We start from the raw sequence: 18,943 nt of genomic DNA, 5'->3' as shown, positions 1-18,943 counted from the left end.
CATCAAGGTGGCACCTCTATTAGTCTGCAAGAACTACAGCATTACTGGGCTTGGGGTGCCCCCTAAAGCAGATACAACTTAGATCACAACACCCAAGTTCTTTCGGATATCTTGGAAAGGCTTTCCCAAGAAGGACAGGTACAAACAAGCTCAGTGAAGACAACAATAAATACCTAACTCTTCAATGCCCAGACACCAAAGAACATCTAAGCATCAACACCATCCAAGAAAACACGACCTCACCAAAGAACTAAATAAGCTACCAGGGATCAATCCTGGAGAAACAGAGAGATGTGACCTTTCAGAAAGAGACTTCAAAATATAGCTGTGTTGAAGAAACTCAAAGAAATTGAAGATAACACAGAGAAGGAAATCAGAATTCTGTCAGATACATCTAACAAAGAGACTGAAATAATTTACAAGAACCAAACAGAAATCCTGGAGCTGAAAAAATACAATTGGCATACTGAAGAATGCATCCAAGTCTTTTAATGGCAGAATTGATCAAGCAGAAGAATTAGTGAGCTTGAAGACAGGTTATTTTAGTTAGAGAAGACAAAAGAAAAAATAAAAAACAATGAAATGAGTTGGGCATGGTGGCTAACACCTGTAATCCCAGCACTTTGGGAGGTCGAGGCAGGTGAATTGCTTGAGCCCAGTAGTTCAAGACCAACATGTGCAACATGGCAAAACCCTGTCTATACAAAAAAAAAAAAAAAAAAATTAACTGGGCATAGTGGCACATGACTGTAGTCCCAGCTACTCAGAAGGCTGAGGTGAGAGGCTCACTTGAGTCTGGGAGGCAGAGGTTGCAGTGAGCTGAGATTACACTACTGCACTCCAGCCTGGGTGACACAGCAAGACCCTGTCTCAAAAATTAACAAACAGAAACAACAACCAAAACAATGAAGCACCTCTACAGGATCTAGAAAATAGTCTCAAATGGGCAAATAAAAGAGTTACCAGCTTTAAAGAGGAGCTAGAGAAAGAGACAGGAGTAGAAAGTTTATTCAAAGTGATAACAACAGAAAAAGATATGCCCAAACCTAGAGAAAGATATCAGTATCCAAGTACAAGAAGGATATAGAATGCCAAGCAGATTTAACCCAAAGAAGACTACTTCAAGGCATTTAATAGTCAAACTCCCAAAGATCAAGGATAAAGAAAGGGTCCTAAAAGAAGCAAGAGAAAAGAAACAACACACAACAGAGCTCCAGTACATCTCGCAGCAGACTTTACAGTGGAAACCTTACAGGCCCAGAGAGAGTGGCATAATATATTTAAAGTTCTGAAGTAAAAAAAGTTTACCCTAGAATAGTATATCCGGTGAAATTATCCCTCAACACGAAGGAGAAACAAAGACTTCCCCAGACAAACAAAAGCAGAGGGATTTCAACACCAGACCTGTCCTACAAGAAATGCTAAAAGAAGTACTTCAATCAGAAAGAAAAGGACATTAATGAGCAATAAGTAATCACAAGTGAGTTTTGAAGGTACAAAACTCACTGGTAATAGTAAGTACACAGAAAAACACAGAATATTATAACACTGCAACTGTAGTGTGTAAACTACTCTTATACTAACTAGAAAGACTAAATGAACCAATAAAAATAATAACTACAAGAACTTTTTAAGACATAGGCAGTACAATAAGATATAAATAGAAATAACAAAAAGTTAAAAAGCAGGAGGATAGGCCAGGCACAGTGGCCCATGCCTGTAATCCCAGCACTTTGGGAGCTGAGGCAGGCAGACTGCTTGAGCCCAGGAGTTCAAGACCAGCCTGGGAAACATGGCAAAATTCGTCTCTACAAAAAATACAAAAATTAGCTGGACATGGTGGCACACACCTGTAGTCCCAGCTACTCAGGAGGCTGAGATGGAAGGGTCACTTGAGCCTGGGAAGTCAAGGCTGCAGTGAGCTACGACTGCGCCACTGTACTCCTTCCTGGGCAAAAGAGTGAGATCCTGTCTCAAAAAATAAAACAAATTTTTAAAAATGAGGGGACCAAGTTAGGGCACAGAGTTTTAGTTTTCTCTTTGTTTGTTTATATGAACAGTGTTAAGTTGTTATCAGCTTAAAATAATGGATTATAAGATAGCATTTGCAAGTCTCATGGTAACCTCAAACCAAAAGACATAAAATGGATACACAAAAAATAAAAAGCAGAAAACTAAATCATATCACCAGAGAACATCACCTTGTCTAAAATAAGACCTGAAGGAAAGAAGGAATAAAAGACAATGAAACAACAAGAAAACAAGTAACAAAAGAGCAAGAGTAAGTTCTTACTTATCAATAACAATAAAGATTTGTTTAATATTGTATGGATTCCTGCATGTTTGGGGCTCTCTTCAGGTATACAAGAGTTGAAAACTTCAATTTGAGTGTACAACTTTTCTCAGAAGCCATTGTGGTTTGCCCTGTTAGGTATATATTATATCGACAATTCTGTTATTTTCTGTTTCTGGACATAGAACTGTGGAAGGATAAGAAGTGGTAAGTGGCCCGGTAAGGTAGCTCACGCCCGTAATCCCAGCACTTTGGAAGGCCGAAGTGGGCAGATCACGAGGTCAGGATATCCAGGCCATCCTGGCAAACATGGTGAAACCCTGTCCCTACTAAAATACAAAAAATTAGCCGGGCGATGTGGCGCGTGCCTGTAGTCCCAACTACTCAGGAGGCTGAGGCAGGGGAATCACTTGAACCAGGGAAGCGGAGGTTGCAGTAAGCCGAGAGGGTGCCACTGCACTCCAGCCTGGCGACAGAGCAAGACTCCATCTCAAAAACAAAACAAAACAACAACCAAAAAAGTGGTAAGTTAAATATTTCAGGGATCAATAATGCAGTTTATCAAAGATATTTAGGTTTTCTCCATTTTAAGCATATAACATGATTTCATTTTTGGGCTTCTTTGTGGTTGGTTGAAACAATCAGTTTTTGGGGTTTCTTTCAAATGAGTTAGGAGCCTATGTGATGAATGTTACTTCCATGCTAAAGTATTTAGATTGTAGATTGGATATGTGAGAATGTTTAGAGCTCTCTTTTCTTCTGGCACAAGCAACCGTCAATGCTCAAGGTAATCACTGCTCCATTAGTCTGTGTTCAAGACTAAGCACAAAGAACAGAACCCTTAGGGAAACTAATTAATAACGGGTATGAAAAATATACCTTCATTATTAAGCGATCCAGGTTTTGGGGATATTTGTTACTATACCAAAATTTAGTCTATCTTGACTGATTAAAGCATTCTCCTAAGATCTTTTCTCCTGAAGCCATAAAGTAAAACTATGAGTATCATATCAGAAGTTTAAATATAGTACAGAAATATAGATTTACTCAACAGAAAGGAACTGAACCAGATCCTGCCTTCTGCCACTGATAAGTTATGTGACGTATGGCTAATTACTTAATGTCCAATAGTATCATCAGTTTATATAATAAAGGCTAACAAGGAATAATGGCACGTCTTTCCTTTTATTTACGTCATTCCCAAGAAAATGAGTTGGTTCCCTGTCATCTTTAGAAGGTGACCAATTACCTTGAACTTGAATTGACTGCAATTCTTACCCTAATTAAAAAACTCAAATTGTCCCATGTAGAAGTCACTTCGTATTGGCTCCTTGGAACTTTGTGTGTCACCCTACTAGCCTTTTATATGTCCTGCACTCTCTGATGTCAAGATATTCTAGGTGCAAACCAGGAATCAGCTACTTCTCCATGAATCCTTAGTTTTTATCTTGAAGAATGAATTTTAAGACCAGAGTCTGGGACTTGCTATCTATACTGGCTTTGTCACATTTTTTGTAAACTTTCAGTGGATAGAACTAGGTAAAAAAACATATTCATATATGATACATTGTGAGTTCATATGGACATTTCCAATTCAAATTCAGAACTACAAAATTTTTACTTCTATGTTACTGTGAGGAAATAATTCTCCATGGATGTCTCATGTTTCTGAAAAAAAAAAATTCTTTTTTTTGAGATGGAGTTTTGCTCTGTTGCCCAGGATGGAGTGCAATGGTGCAATCTTGGCTCACTCTGCAACCTCCACCTCCCAGGTTCAAGAGATTCTCCTGCCTCAGCATCCCAAGTAACTGTGATTACAAAAGCACACCACCACACCAGCTAATTTTTGCATTTTTAGTAGAGATGGGGTTTCACTATGTTGGTCAGCCTGGTCTTGAACTCCTGACCTCTAGTGATCCACCTGCCTCAGCCTTCCAAAGCGCTGGGATTACAGGCACAAGTCACTGCACCGAGCCCATGTTTCTTAAAATTTTGAATGCAAAGGTATTAACTTTGTTCTAGACTATTTTTTGAAGGATATTTGTACAGCAAACAGACTTGAAAAATAAAGATAATATCTCCCTCTGGACAAAGGGTAGATTTGTTTACTGTTCAGTATAAAAAACGTCTCTCTCTCCAGCGCAAAGGACACTGTATCGCTCAGGGTTCTGCGGAGAAACAGAACTAATAGAATATATACAAAGGGATTTATTTCAAGGAATTGGCTCACGATTGTGGGGACTGACAGGTCTAAAATCCACAGGGCAGGGCAGCAGTTGATGTTGCAATCTTTTCTTTTTTTTTCTTTTGAGATGGAGTCTCTGTCACCCAGGTTGGAATGCAGAGGAATGATCTCGGCTCACTGCAACCTCTACCTTCCAGGTTCAGGCGATTCTCCTGCCTCAACGTCCCAAAGTGCTGGGATTACAGGCGTGAGCCACCATGCCTGGCTGAGTGGGGCCCCTTATACAGAATAATCTCCTTTCCTGAAAGCCAACTGATAAGATGTTAATCATATCTATAAAATATCTTCACAGCTCACTTAATGTTTGATTAAATCATCTGGTACTATATAACCTAGTCAAGATGACACAGAAAACTAACTATCACAAGCAGGTTTGTTTGCAGCCTATTATAAAAGATTCAGTTTCCATAAACCCCAGGTTACTTAGCTGTGATGCAAACTCACAGTTTAGGCTCCTGTATATCACCCTGTGGGTTTAGGTGGGCAAAGATTACTGACACAAACAGTGCTCGTGCTGTTTGCTGTGCATATATGAAGTGATAAACCCTTTTGTTTCTGACCCAGAAGCTGATGTGTTCCGTCAGCATCCAAGAAATTGTGGTAGGTTCCTAGTAACTTTCCAGTAGGGTAAAACTGCAGTAAGTTCACAGTTCTTGACAGTTACTCCTGATTTTTCTTCTTCCATCCTGAGAATTTTGGTTCTCAAATATAATAGATTAATAAATTAGAATGTCCCAAAATTACTGATTTGTTTTATCCCACCTTGCACACACCACAGACTCAGAATAACAATGCCAATGATACAACGGTGTCCTGAATTGGATCCTTCTGGTGGGTTCTTGGTCTCGCTGACTTCAAGAATGAAGCTGTGGACCCTTGCAGTGAGTGTTAAAGTTCTTAAAGACGGTGTGTTCGGAGTTTCTTCCTTCTGGTGGGTTCGCGTTCTCACTGACTTCAGGGGTGAAGCCGCAGACTTTTGCAGTGAGTGTTACAGCTCTTTAAGCCAGCGCGTCTGGAGTTGTTCGTTCCAGCCGGTGGGTTCGTGGTCTCGCTGGCTTCAGGGGTGAAGCTGTAGACCTTCACAGTGAGTGTTACAGCTCATAAAGGCAGTGCAGACCCAAAGAGTGAACAGCAACAAGATTTATTGCGAAGAGCGAAAGAACAAACCTTCCACAGCGTGGAAGTGGACCGAAGGAGGTTGCCGCTGCTGGCTTGGGTGGCCAGCTTTTATTCCCTTATTTGGCCCCGCCCACGTCCTGCTGATTGGTCCATGCTACAGAGCACTGCTTGGTCCACTTGACAGAGTGCTGAGTGGTCCATTTTTACGATGCTGATTGGTGCATTTACAATCCTTTAGCCAGACACAGAGTGCTAACTGGTGTGTTCACAATCCTTTACTAGACAGAAAAGTTCTCCAAGTCCTCAGCTGACCCAGAAGCCCAGCTGGCTTCACCTCTACTACCACTAATTACTAAAAATCATCACTTATTTTGTATATCCTTATCCCCTTTCTGCATTTCTTATTGATATGGTTTGGCTGTGTCCCCACCCAATTCTTATCTTGAATTGTAGTTCTCATAATCTCCAGTCATAGGAGGGACCTGGTCGAGGTAACTGAATCATGGTGACGAGTACTCTCATGCCATTCTCATGATAGTGAGTTCCCATGAGATCTGATGATTTTATAAGGGGCTTTTCCCCGTCTTCACTCTGCACTTGTCCTTGCTGCTACCATGTGAAGAAGGACATGTTTCCTTCCCTTTCTGCCATGACTGTAAGTTTCCTGAGGCTTCTCCAGCCCTGCAGAACTGTGAGTCAATTAAACTTCTTTCCTATATAAATTACCCAGTCTTGCTTATGTTTTTATTAGCAGTGTGAGAACAAACTAATTCAGTTGTTTTAGTTTGTTAGATTGGTAAAGATACCCAAAAATGTGGAAACAACTTTGTAACTGGGTAACTGGCAGAGGCTAGAACCGTTTGGAGGGCTCAGATGAAGATAGGAAAATGTGGGAAAGTTTGGAACTTCCTAAAGACTTGGAAGGCTCAGAAGACAGGAAGATGTGGGAAAGTCTGGAATTTCCTAGAGACTTGTTGAATGGCTTTGACTAAAATGCTGATAGTGATATGGACAAAAAGGTCCACCCTGAGATGGTCTCAGATGGAGAAGAGGAACTTGTTGGCAACTGGAGTAAAGATCAATCTTACTATGCAAAAAGACTGGCAGCATTTTGCCCCGCCCTAGAGATCTGTGGAACACTGAATTTAAGAGAGATGATTTAGGGTATCTGGTGGGATAAATTTTTAAGCAACAAAGCATTCAAGAGGAAGCAGAGCATAAAAGTTTGGAAAATTTTCAGCCTGATGATGTAGTAGAAAAGAAAAACCCATTTTCTGGGGAGAAATTCAAGCCTGCTGCAGAAATCTGCATAAGAATGAGGAGTCACAGGCTGCTCGCCAAGACAAAGAGGAAAATGTCTCCAGGGCATGTCAAAGACCTTTGTGGCAGCCCCTCCCATCACAGGCTCCGAGCCTCGGAGGAAAAACTGGTTTCCGGGGCCAGGTCCAAGGCACCTCTGCTATGTACAGCCTAGAGACTTGGTGCCCTATGTCCTCACCACTCCAGCTGTGACTAAAAGAGGCCAAGATACAGCTCAGGACATGACTTTGGAGGGTGCAAGCCCCAAGCTTTGGCAGCTTCCACATGATGTTGGTCCTGCAAGTGTGCAGAAGACAAGAACTGAGGTTTGGGAACCTCTGCCTAGATTTCAGAGAATGTATGAAAATGCCTGGATGAGGCACAGTGGCTCATACCTGTAATCCCAGCACTTTGGGAGGCCAAGGTGGATGGATCACATGAGGTCAGGAGTTCAAGACCAGCCTGGCCAACATGATGAAACCCTGTCTCTACTAAAAATACAGAATTAGTCAGGTGTGGTGGCACACACCTGTAGTCCCAGCTACTCAGGAGGCTGAGACAGAAGAATCCCTTGAACCCAAGAGCTGGAGGTTGCAGTGAGCCAAGATTGCACCACTGCACTCCAGCCTGGGCAAGACAGAATGAGACTCCGTGGGGGAAAAAAAAAAAAGAAAGAAAGAGAAAGAAAGAAAAACAGAAAGACACCTGGATGTCCAGGCAGAGGTATGTTGCAGGGACGGAGTCCTCATGGAGAACCTCTGCTAGGGAAGTGCATAAAGGAAATGTGGGGTTGGACCCCCGACACAGCTCTACTAGGACGCTGCGTAGTAGAGCTGTGAGAAGACGGCCACAGTCTGGAGGACAGTGTAAATGTAAAGGACTAAAATCTCCAATCAAAAGAGATAGAGTGGCTGAATGGATGAACAGATCAATGGAAGATCCATTGGAAAAGTTCAATGGAACAGATCAATGGATCTTCCATTGATCCAGGAAACACATTTCACCTATAAATACACACATGGACTGAAAATGAAAGGATGGAAAAAGATATTCCATGCCAATAGAAACCAAAAAGAGCAAGAGTAGCTATACTTAAGTATACCAGAAAAAATAGATTTCAAGACAAAAAACTATAAGAGACAAAGTCACCATATAATGACAAAGGGGTCAATTCAGCAAGAAGATATAACAATTTTAAATATATACATGCCCAACATTAGAGTACTCAGATATACAAAGCAAGTATTATCAAAGCTAGAGAAAGAGACAGGCCCAAGTATAATAGCTGGAGATTTCAACAACCCATTTTCAGCACTGGACACATCTTCCAGACCGAAAATCAACAAAGGACCATCTGACTTACTATGCACTATAACCCAAATGGATCTAATAGATATTTGCAGAATATTTCATCCAATGGCTACAGAATGCACATTCTTTTCCTCAGCACATGGATTATTCTCAAGGATAGACTGTATGTTGGGTCATAAGACAAGTCTTAAAATGTTGAAAAAAATTGAAATAATATCAAGCATCTTCTCTGACCACAATGGAATAAAACTAGAAATTAATAACAAGAGGAATTTTTGAAACTATACAAATACGTATGTGGAAATTAAACAATATGCTCCTGAATGACCAGTGGGTCCATGAAGAAATTAAAAAGGAAACTGAAAAATTTCTTGAAACAAATGCAAGTGAAAACACAACATATCAAAACCTATAGGATACTGCAAAAGCAGTACTCAAAGGGAAGTTTAAAGTTATAAGTGCCTACGTCAAAAAAGAGGAAAAACTTCAAATAAACAATCTAATGGTGTATCTTAACGAACTAGAAAAGCAAGAGCAAACCAAACCCAAAATTAGTAGAAAGAAATAAGATCAGGGCAGAAATAAATGAAATTGAAATTTTAAAAAACTAATACAAAATTTCAATGAAACAAAAAGCTATTTTTCTAAAAAAAGTTAAACAAAATTGACAAACCTTTAGCCCAATTAAGAAAAAAAAGAAGATACAAATAAAATTGGAAATGAAAAAGAAGACACTACAACTGATACTGCAGAAATTCAAAGGATCATTAGTGGCTACTATGACCAACTCTATGTCACTAAATTTGAAAATCTAGAAGAAATGAACAAATTCCTAGACACATACAACCTACCAAGATTGAAGCAGGAAGAAATCCAAAACCCGAACAGACCAATAACAAATAAAACAAATAACAAGATCGAAGCCATAATAAAAATTTCAAATCAAAACTACAATGAGATATCATCTCACCCCAGTTAAAATGACTTATATCCAAAAGACAGGCAATAACAAATGCTGGCAAGGATGTAGAGAATGTAATTTTGTATAACCACTATGGAGAACAGTTTGGAGGTTCCTCAAAAAACTAAAAATAGTGCTACCATATGATCCAGCAATCCCACTGCAGGGCATATACCCAAAAGAAAGGAAATCAGGATATCAAGGAGATATCTGCACTCCAATGTTTGTTGCAGCACTGTTCACAATAGCTAAGATTTGGAAGCAACGTAATAGTCTATCAACAGATGAATGGATAAAGAAAATGTGGTATATATACACAACGGAGTCTAGTCAGCCATAAAAAAATGAGATTCTATCATTTGCAAAATCGTGGATGGGGCTGGAGATTGTTAAGTGAAATAAGCCAGGTAAAGAAAGAGAAACATCGCATGTTCCCACCTATTTATGGGATCTAAAAATCAAAACAAATGAACTAATTAACATAGAGAGTAGAAAGACGTTACCAGAAGCTGGAGAGGGTAGTGGAGGACTTAAGGGGATGTAGGGATAGTTAATGGGTCCAAAAAAAGAGTTAGAATGAATAACAGCATTTTATAGCACAACAGGGTGACTATAGTCAATAATTTAATTGTACATTTTAGAATAACTAAAAAGTTGCAGCTGGATTCTCTATAATACAAAAGATAAAGCCTTGAGGGGAAGGATACCCAATTCTCTATAGGATTATTCCACAGTTCTTGCCTGTATCAAAACATCTCATGTACCCCATAAATAGACACACTATGTACCCACAAAAATTAAAAACAAAAATATTTAGTAAAATAAAACAGAGCTGTTGATCTTTCCTTCTGTCCAAAATATAAAACTTGCTTTTCCAACACTGTTTCCCAATTCAGTAGCCAGTAACTCCATTCTTTCAATTGTTCTGACCAAAAATTCTGTGATCATCATTGACCTTTCTTTTCTCTCACGATTTATATGTGATCCATTAATATATCATGCTACCTCAACTTCAAAACATATACAAAATTTGACTCTTTCTCACTACGTTCCCTGTTACCACCCGAGTCCACGCCACCAATACTTCCTGACTGGATTACTGCAACAGTCCCCTAAGTGGTCTCCCTGCTTGCATCCTGTCCCTCCCTCTTCAGTCTGTTGTCAATATAGGAGCCAGAGTGACTTTGTTAAACCATAAGTCAAATTATGTCACTATTTTGATTACATAGTTCCAATAACTTCCATTCTCAGATGGGAAAGTGAAAATCCTCTCATCAGCCTATAAACTTCTACAAAATCTGCCCTCACCACCATTAGCTCATCAGACCTCATTTCTTACTACTTCAAGTTCACTCTGCTCCAGCAGAGGAACATTCTTACTGTTCCTCAAAAACACTGGCATTCTGCTTCAGGGCATTTGCATTTGACAGTCCCTTTGCCTAACATGTCCTTTCCTCAGCTATCCACATAGCACATTACCTCACCTCCTACTTTCTACTTAAGTGTCACCTTTACAGTGAGGTCTTCCTGGCCACCCTATCTAAATACCTATCTAAACTCTTCCCAATAGTTTCTTTGTTTTTTTTTTGGTTTTTTGTTTTTTTGTTTTGAGACGGAGACTCACTGTGTCTCCCAGACTGGAGTGCCGTGGCGTGATCTTGGCCTACTGCAAGCTCCACCTCCCAGGTTCATGCCATGCTCCTGCCTCAGCCTCCCGAGTAGCTGGGACTACAGGCACCCACCACCACGCCCGGCTAATTTTTTGTATTTTTAGTAGAGACAGGGTTTCACTGTGTTAGCCAGGATGGTCTCAATCTCCTGAACCACCTGCCTCGGCCTCCCAAAGTGCTGGGATTACAGGCGTGAGCCACCACGGCGGCCCCCAATAGTTTCTATCGCATTTTCTCACCTTGTTTTCCTTAGCCCTTACAAACTATACATATATACATGCATATATAAAATTTTACAAACATATATAAAATTTACCTTCTTTATTCTGTATCTCCCCACCCAGTAGATAAAAGCTGCATAAGGGTGGGCAATTTTATCTGTTTGGTTCACTGCCATATCTCTAGTGATAAGAATAGTTTTTGGCAAATAATAGGTGTTCAGTAAATATATGCTGAAAGAACAAGTAAACCAAGAAATAGACATGGGCCAAATGCCACTTAAGAAAGGGTCTTAAGAAGGTGTGAGCAACCAACTGATATGGTTTGGCTCTGTGTCGCCACCCAAATCTCATCTTGAATTGTACTCCCATAATTTCCATGTGTTGTGGGAAGGACCCAGTGGGAGATAATTTGAATCACGGGGGGCAGTTTCCCCCATACTGTTCTCATGGCAGGGAATAAGTCTCACGGGATGTGATAGTTTTATCAGAGGTTTCTGCTTTTACATCTTCCTCATTTTCTCTTGCTGCTGCCATGTAAGAACTGTCTTTTACTTCCCACCATGATTCTGAAGCCTCCCCAGTCATGTGGAACTGTCAGTCCAATTAAACCTCTTTTTCTTCCCAGTCTCGGGTATCTCTTTATCAGCAGCGTGAAAACGGACTAATGAACCAACTAAGTCAAATCATGATGAAAAATCAAATAAGATGAGAACTGATAATCACTGTATTTGGCAATGCCAGTGGTCACTGGTAACCTCAACAAGAACTGCTATGGTGAAACAGAACAAAGCCAAGAGTAAATGGGAGAAAACAAACTGAAGAGAGTATACGCAAATTTTTCAAATATTCTCTCATAACACAAAACCACTGCACACAATGTTACCTCTTCCCAGAATGCTATACCTTCTTTCATTTCTTCTGATGACCCTTTCTCCCTATTGTCCTTAAAGACTTAGCTTAGGTATTATATTCTATAAGAAACATCATTGTGAACTTTTTATAACCCCGTGTACATACCATATCACAGGGACATTAGTGCTATTCCTAATATACATATTCTCATTGAGTATTTGATTGTGTCTAAACTCTGAGTATCTTAAGTCAGGGATTCTTGCACATAACAGAAGCTCAACAAATATTTCTTGGATGAGAAAACTTTGAAATAAAAGTTCTTAATAGCTTCTAATAATTCATTATTCCACGTTTTCCTTAATGTATATCCAAAACATGTTTTATTAATTGTCTGCATATTTGCACACAAGACATTATAAAATAAAGGAAAATAGTTATTAAATGTAAATCTAATAATCTGGCTTATCCCTAAAGAATATATACTTAATACACATCTATTACAACTTCAACTATTATTCTAGTTAATTCCTACTTTTCCTGGAAAATATCTCTTAATTTTATCCCTTAAATTATGCAATATTTTAAAAACCATAAATATTTTGATAATGCAACACATAAAATGAAATCTTACCAAATATAATTGTTACATGGTCTATAAATAAATGCTACGTCCATCTAATTCTAGTTACTTAAGCACAGGGACATTTTATTAAATATGTTTTCTAATACTTTTTGAAGCACTACTTCTACATATTGCACAGTGCTTAAGAAAATTCTGGAATCAAGTTTGAGGATAGGGTTTGTGCCCATTTCTCAAACTGCTTAAGAATTCTAGGCATGGTTGGGGCAATGTGTTTCCCAAACAGAAAAATCTGAGACACTTTTTAAAAAATAGATTCCTGGGCTCCAACCTTAAAAAATTCTGACTTCGTGCATTTGAGCAAAAGGCTAGAAACTGGTGAAAAGCTCTTCAAACTATTTCGAAGATAAGCCAGGTCTGGGAAATCGTGAACATGTACCTGGAAGCATTAAGTAGACCACAAGTAGGTTTCCAGTAATTCCTACCACAGCTTAAAAAGTTGCTACTGTGAACCCATATAAACACACAAAAAAATCTATCTACCATGGAAATATCATTCGGAATCGCTTTTCCAATTACAATTTTGACTTGTATTGAATAAATTAAGTTTCTATACCATAAATACTGAGCAGTCAAAAACCACTTTTGCTAGATTACAGTAAGGCTTGGTCAGTATTTTTTCTAAAGAACATTTACCACAAATAAAGAAAATAGCTTCTACACCCTTCATTTTGTCTTTTAAAAAAGCCATACATAGAAGCAATGAACAGTTATTATTTTAACCTGCAACCATATAGTATGGTATACTTTTCAAAATATTTCAGATGCATTGTCATTTGAGCTCATCACCAACTCATGAGACACTTCGACTATGTTTAAAAAAAAAAAAAAAAGCATTCTAAATTCTACAACTACGTAATACATAAACAATAGGCCCTGATTACTCCCATAAGGAGAGCAGAATCAAATAACAAAATGCCCCAAGTTAATTATATTCCACTAATGGTCTTCACTGGTATAGATGATTTAAAAACTGTCAATAATATCCTTAAGAATAATCTTGCAAAAATTTGCTGATGGGAAGTACCTAGAATAATAAATTTGAAAAGATATTGCACTCTGGCTGCACACGGTGGCTCACACCTGTAATCCCAACACTTTGGGAGGCAGAAGTAGGAGGATCACTTGAGCCAAGGAGTCCAGGACCAGCCTGGGCAACATACAGAGACCCCATCGTTAACGAAAAAAAAAAAATAGCTCGGTAACATGGCCTACATTTGTGGTCTCAGCCACCTGGGAGGCTGAGGTGGGATGATCACTTGAGCCCAAGAGTTCAAAGCTACAGTGAGCACCGATTGCACTATTGCACTATAGCCTGTGTGATGCAGAGCAAGAGCCTGTCTCAGTTAAAAAAAAAAAAAAAAAAAAAAAAAAAAAGCTATCACATTCTTTTAACAACTTGGCAAAAGTTTTAAAATATAGACCAAGATCTAGATGTGCATCTTATGCTAAAACTGGTAGTGGTTTATTTTATAACTTAGTCTTAAATCTAGACTAGAGGTTTTTGTAGATATAGATTTTATAGATTTATAGATTTTATAATAAAATAACTAGAGAATTTTGAGAAAAAGACCAAAAAAGTGACCCAAAAAGCCCTGTATTATTTCTGACACTGAAACTAATTGCTATATAAATCAGTTACTGAGATAAATATAACTAAAAGATAAATGACTAGAGAAGTATACCCAGGTAGATGGCAAAAAGAAGATGGAGAACTACAAGCAACACTGAGAAAATGATGAGATGTCATATGGCACCACCACTGGCAATCCTCGGTGATAATAAAATGGTCAGAGAACGAGTAAGCAAATGATAGACTAGTCATGATTCAGTCTTTACCACCAACATTGCAATCACATTTTCAAAACCTGAGGACAATGATCTGCTCATTCTGGAAGAGTTCTATCCTCAGACTAAGTAATATTTGACCAATAAGTTTTACATAAGTTTCAGACAAAGGTGGAAACAAAACAGATGATGAAAACAGCACTGACTTTTTATTACTAAGGCTAAGGTTACAGCAACATTGTTTTTCACTATGCATCACATTTGTGAATTACAAATTACATTACATCTTCTGCTGTGACATAATTTAAAAATTACCAGAGTTGTTTCTATACTCACAAGTCAAACAATGAACTGAAAAAATATTCAGAGGTTTTAATAGTTGCTCAATATATTTCACAAACATGATCTGTCATTACTATTTGAAATAAAATGTCCAGAGCCCTTTCACTGATTCCTAAATTATATTCTTAGTATTGTATTAAATTTGTGCCACCAATTTCAATTTCAAGATGCTGTATGATTCAGATTTTACTACCTCATTGAAACTTTTCAGGAAACTTATTTTCATTGTTATACATTAAAGATGTATCATTTGGATAAAATCATAAGCACGTATTCAACTATGAGAAATTCGAGTATGTTTGTTGTTTTGTATGAGTTGTGCAACTGTACCAAAAGAAAGTCAAAGCATTACCTTCCTTAGAGTTTACTGAAACATAATTATGAAATTTAAGTGATGTGACATATAATACAGCTTCTAATTACTGCCAGAAGAACAAGATGTAATTTACCTCACCAAATAAATCATGTCTAGTTTCAGAAGACCTTAGTGCTATACTGCTCTCAAAACCCCCAAGGAGTAAAAACAATACAAGTGTACCTCGAGAAGACCTCAAAATCCTTCACATTTACTCCACCAGCTGAATTCAACCTAACAGACTAAATTATCTGGAGCAGGGCTTCAGTGAAGGCTGCTGCAATTAGGTAAAGCTACTATGCCTGGTACTTTAGGAGACCTAACACACGGGAAAGAAGAGAGACTTGAAAGGATTAGGGAAAAAGACAAGACACTGGGGTAAACTCTACTCTTGGGATAAATAACAAGACAAATAATTACTCTGGGTTTAGTTTAGTTTTGTTTTTCCATCATCAATTTAGGCTATTATAATAGGTCTGTAACCCTAATCACCACCATACAGAGTCCCAGCCTTAGAAAAATGAAATGACTTATCAGTTACCTTTTCAAAGTAATACATTAAGTACAATCTGAAAAAGTACTCTGGTGTCCAACGAAACAAAACAAAACAAAAAACTGAATACATAGCACCACCTCATTCCTTATTGTGCAATCCCAATTTTGGCTCTTCTTATCTTTACTCCATCTTGCCCTACCTTTGTTTGTCCTAGGCCTCCTTTTCCCTCTTACACATTATAGATGTACAGAGACGCAAAACAGAAGAACAACTTTATTTGTGGAATTTAAGTACCAGGGCTTCTTACCTACAAGACTTCGAACCAAGCTACTGGATTTGAAATGCCCAATTTAAATCCTGTGCAACATACATGAGGGAAAAAATTTTGTAACCAAACCCAAATCATAGAATCTTTGATAAAACCCCAAGAGCACCACACAAACACATTCTCAATTGCTTTTAATGTTTTCCTCCGTAAAGGACAAAAAACGCTGTGCTTGAGGCAATAATCAGTGGCCTAGAATGATTTCTGAAGCTCTTGACTTTAACCACAAAAGTTCTAAGACACTGATTGAAAATTACATTTCAAATATACCGCTTACTGAAGAAATGTAAACAAGTACTGGGACCAACTTTGAGATACTGTCCAAGGAAGACTAAAAATAGCACCCCAATCGCGATTTAATTTTTTTAAAAAATACAAAAGTAGCTTATTTAGGAGTATTTTAATGAAGAGAATTGGAAATCAACGAAGTTATTTTTAGCAGCCTCTTCAGATAAGACCGACCTTAAATTGCCTTCAGGTGTGTATATTTTAACATCCAGTGAATTGCCTGGAGGTTGCCGGGGGTTTCTGCTGATACTAGCAGGCGGTGAAACCTGAACTAATAATTGCGGCCAGGAGGTGAGAGCCCTCCAGGACGCCACCCTGGGCGCGCTCCCCGGGACCAGCCCACGGCTTGCTGTGCTTCCATCAGTCCTTTATTAGGTAAAGGATTTCCCCCACCCCGGGTGCTTTAAGAATGCATTTAATAAGAAATTTCTCACAGGATCTAAAGGAATAAAGTGCTACAAAAATAACCTTTTCGCAGTTTGCGTAATTTTGATGGAGTGTGAAAGGGCACAAAGCCGTCAAACCGGGTGCCCGGTGGATCCGCGGACCTGATCTTTCTGCACGGACCCGAGAGAGAGTCCCTAGAAGAGGAAGAGGGGAAAGGCGTTTGCAGCGTGTTAACTGGCGGACTCGGGACCAGAGAGACAGCTGCGGATTCCCCTCGGGGTGATGCTCCGTGCAGGAGCGGTCACGGCGTCCAGAGGGACCCGCGGGTGCAAACTCCGGGAGCGGCTCGCAGGGTGACGGTGGCCCCCGCTCCCCGGTACCTGATGATGTCGTCGCTGTGGCCCCGGTAGAACTTCTGCCGGTGCTCCCGCGGGCTATACACCACGCCGACCCCCGCCACGAAGTATACGATCTCCTTGGCCGCAGTGTAGTAGAGGTTGTTGCGGCACTGGTGGCCCCGGTAGCCGTACACCCACTCGAGCCGCAGGTGGCAGCTCGGGGCGCTCCGGGCCGCCATGTCGGGGCGCCCACCCGCCGCTCCCGCTCGGGCCCGCGGCGGCGGCGGGAGGCGGTGGTGGCCCGGCAACGAAAGCCCTCCCGCTGGCGGCCGGGACTTCCCGCCTGCCGCGTCCTCTAAGCCGCGCCCGGCAGGTGCATCTCGCTTCGGGGGCCGCCGCTGCCGCCTCAGCCCACAGGCGGGAGGAAAACCCTCGCCTCGCGGAACATGCTGAGGGCCGCGAGCGCCGCCGGCTGTCAGGTGGATGCCCCGAGCCCTTCGCCCGCCTCGGCTAGCCTGGTCTCCTCAGCCCGTAGCGCCTGGGCCGAGAGCGAGGGCCCGCCTCCAGCTCCTCAGCCGCCGCCAGCGCACGCAGCTCCCCGCCCCGGTCACCTGCGGCGCTCGCGCCCCGCCGCGGCCTCGTAGCCACAGCCTGGCGGACCCGCGCCGCGCACCCCCGAACCGAACGAAGCCGAGCCCAGCCGAGCCGAGCGGCAGGCGCGCGGCCTGGCGTGGCCCCGCCCCCTCCCGCGCTCACTCCGCCCCTCCCGGAGCCGAGAAGAGGCTGGAGCTCGCCGGCCCACGGTCCAGCTGCGGAGTCGCTGGGACCGCGTCTCTACACGCGCGCGGGACGCGGAGCCCTCCCTCTTTGAGCCGCTCAAGCCCAGGCTGACCCTCGGCGACCCCAGGCTCCCGCTGCTTTGTGTCCTCAACCGGGAAGCGCCTGCCTGTTCCTTAGGGTCCCTGCACCCAGCGTAGGCCACGTTTATGCCTGGGAAAATCCACACAGGGATGCTAAATTCTCTTTTTTACGCTTGATACCTTGTGTGTCTTGCTGCCTCATAGTGCTCTCGGACCCAGACATTGGAATGACGCCGAGCTTCCTAAATGTGCTTTTAAATTATTATTTTTAGAGACAGAGCCTCACTCTGTGGCCCAGGCTGGAGTGGAGTGGCGCAATCTCGGCTCACTGCAGCCTCCAACTCCTGGACTCCAGCGATCCTCCCGCCTCAGTCTCCCGAGTAGTAAAGAGTAAAGTTGCCTACTACTATGCCTGGCAAACATTTTGTTTTGTTTTTAAGTTTATTTTGTAGAGGCGGGGTCTTGCTGTATTGCCCAGTCGGGTCTCCAACTCCTGACCTTCAGCAGTTCTCCTGCCTCAGGCTTCCCAAAGCACTGGGATTACAGGCCTGAGCCACTGCGCCTGGTTCTAAGTGTATGTCTCCTTAAGTGACCGCAAAGCTGAAAGTAGACTTTAGATCGTAAATTGACACGTGAGATCTGATTTCCGAATTGCAAAAAAAAAAAAAAAAAAATTGTAGTTGGAGTTTTAAAAAAATTACTGTTTGGGACATCACCAACAGTTACTCTTAATTAAATAACTTCAATTGTGATCCTGTAGAAAACTCCTGTAACAAAAGTATTGGGAGCAATCAATTCCTGACTATGTCATTTCCCCTCCTACTCAGTTTCCCAAGTGTCCTCTTCTAACAGGAATATGAACAAGATTTATCAATACCTGTAAAAATAATTTGAAATCCACAATTTAAAAAGTGTTAAGTTCAGGATAGCCACAAGATTTACGACAAAAAAATACTAATTCACGATATACCAATATGAACCCTTATTGTCTAAAAATTACTGTTTGATTTCCATAGGAAATACCAAGACAGATATCTGACAAAAGCTAAAATATGACTCCAAAAGGGGTGGACTCCTGTGTGGTACAGATATATTGTATCTGAATATGCAATATTCAAGAAATATGACTCCAAGAAATATGACTCCAAAAGGG

General features: G+C 40.8%; 1 protein-coding gene across 12 annotated transcripts in view; it reads right to left on the bottom strand.

Moving 5' to 3' along the window:
• EML5 (EMAP like 5) overlaps nucleotides 1–17,623 on the bottom strand; it is a 189,301-nt gene extending 171,678 nt beyond the window's left edge. For 10 of the 12 annotated variants that reach the window (XR_007727537.1, XM_050798526.1, XM_050798516.1 and 7 more), the window contains exon 1: nucleotides 16,973–17,180. Coding sequence is in view for 11 of the 12 variants with exons in the window: in XM_050798526.1 (XP_050654483.1) it covers nucleotides 16,973–17,169 (197 nt within the window). In the remaining variant the exon portion in view is untranslated. Of the gene's footprint in view, nucleotides 1–16,972 lie in introns of all 12 variants that reach the window. The other 2 variants (XM_050798515.1, XM_050798514.1) reach the window with 1 other exon arrangement.
• Between the last annotated feature and the right edge of the window lie 1,320 nt (nucleotides 17,624–18,943).

The sequence above is a fragment of the Macaca thibetana genome, chromosome 7, assembly GCF_024542745.1.
Source record: "Macaca thibetana thibetana isolate TM-01 chromosome 7, ASM2454274v1, whole genome shotgun sequence".
Classification (NCBI taxonomy): Eukaryota; Metazoa; Chordata; class Mammalia; order Primates; family Cercopithecidae; genus Macaca; species Macaca thibetana.
This window is presented reverse-complemented; position numbering and strand designations above follow the sequence as displayed.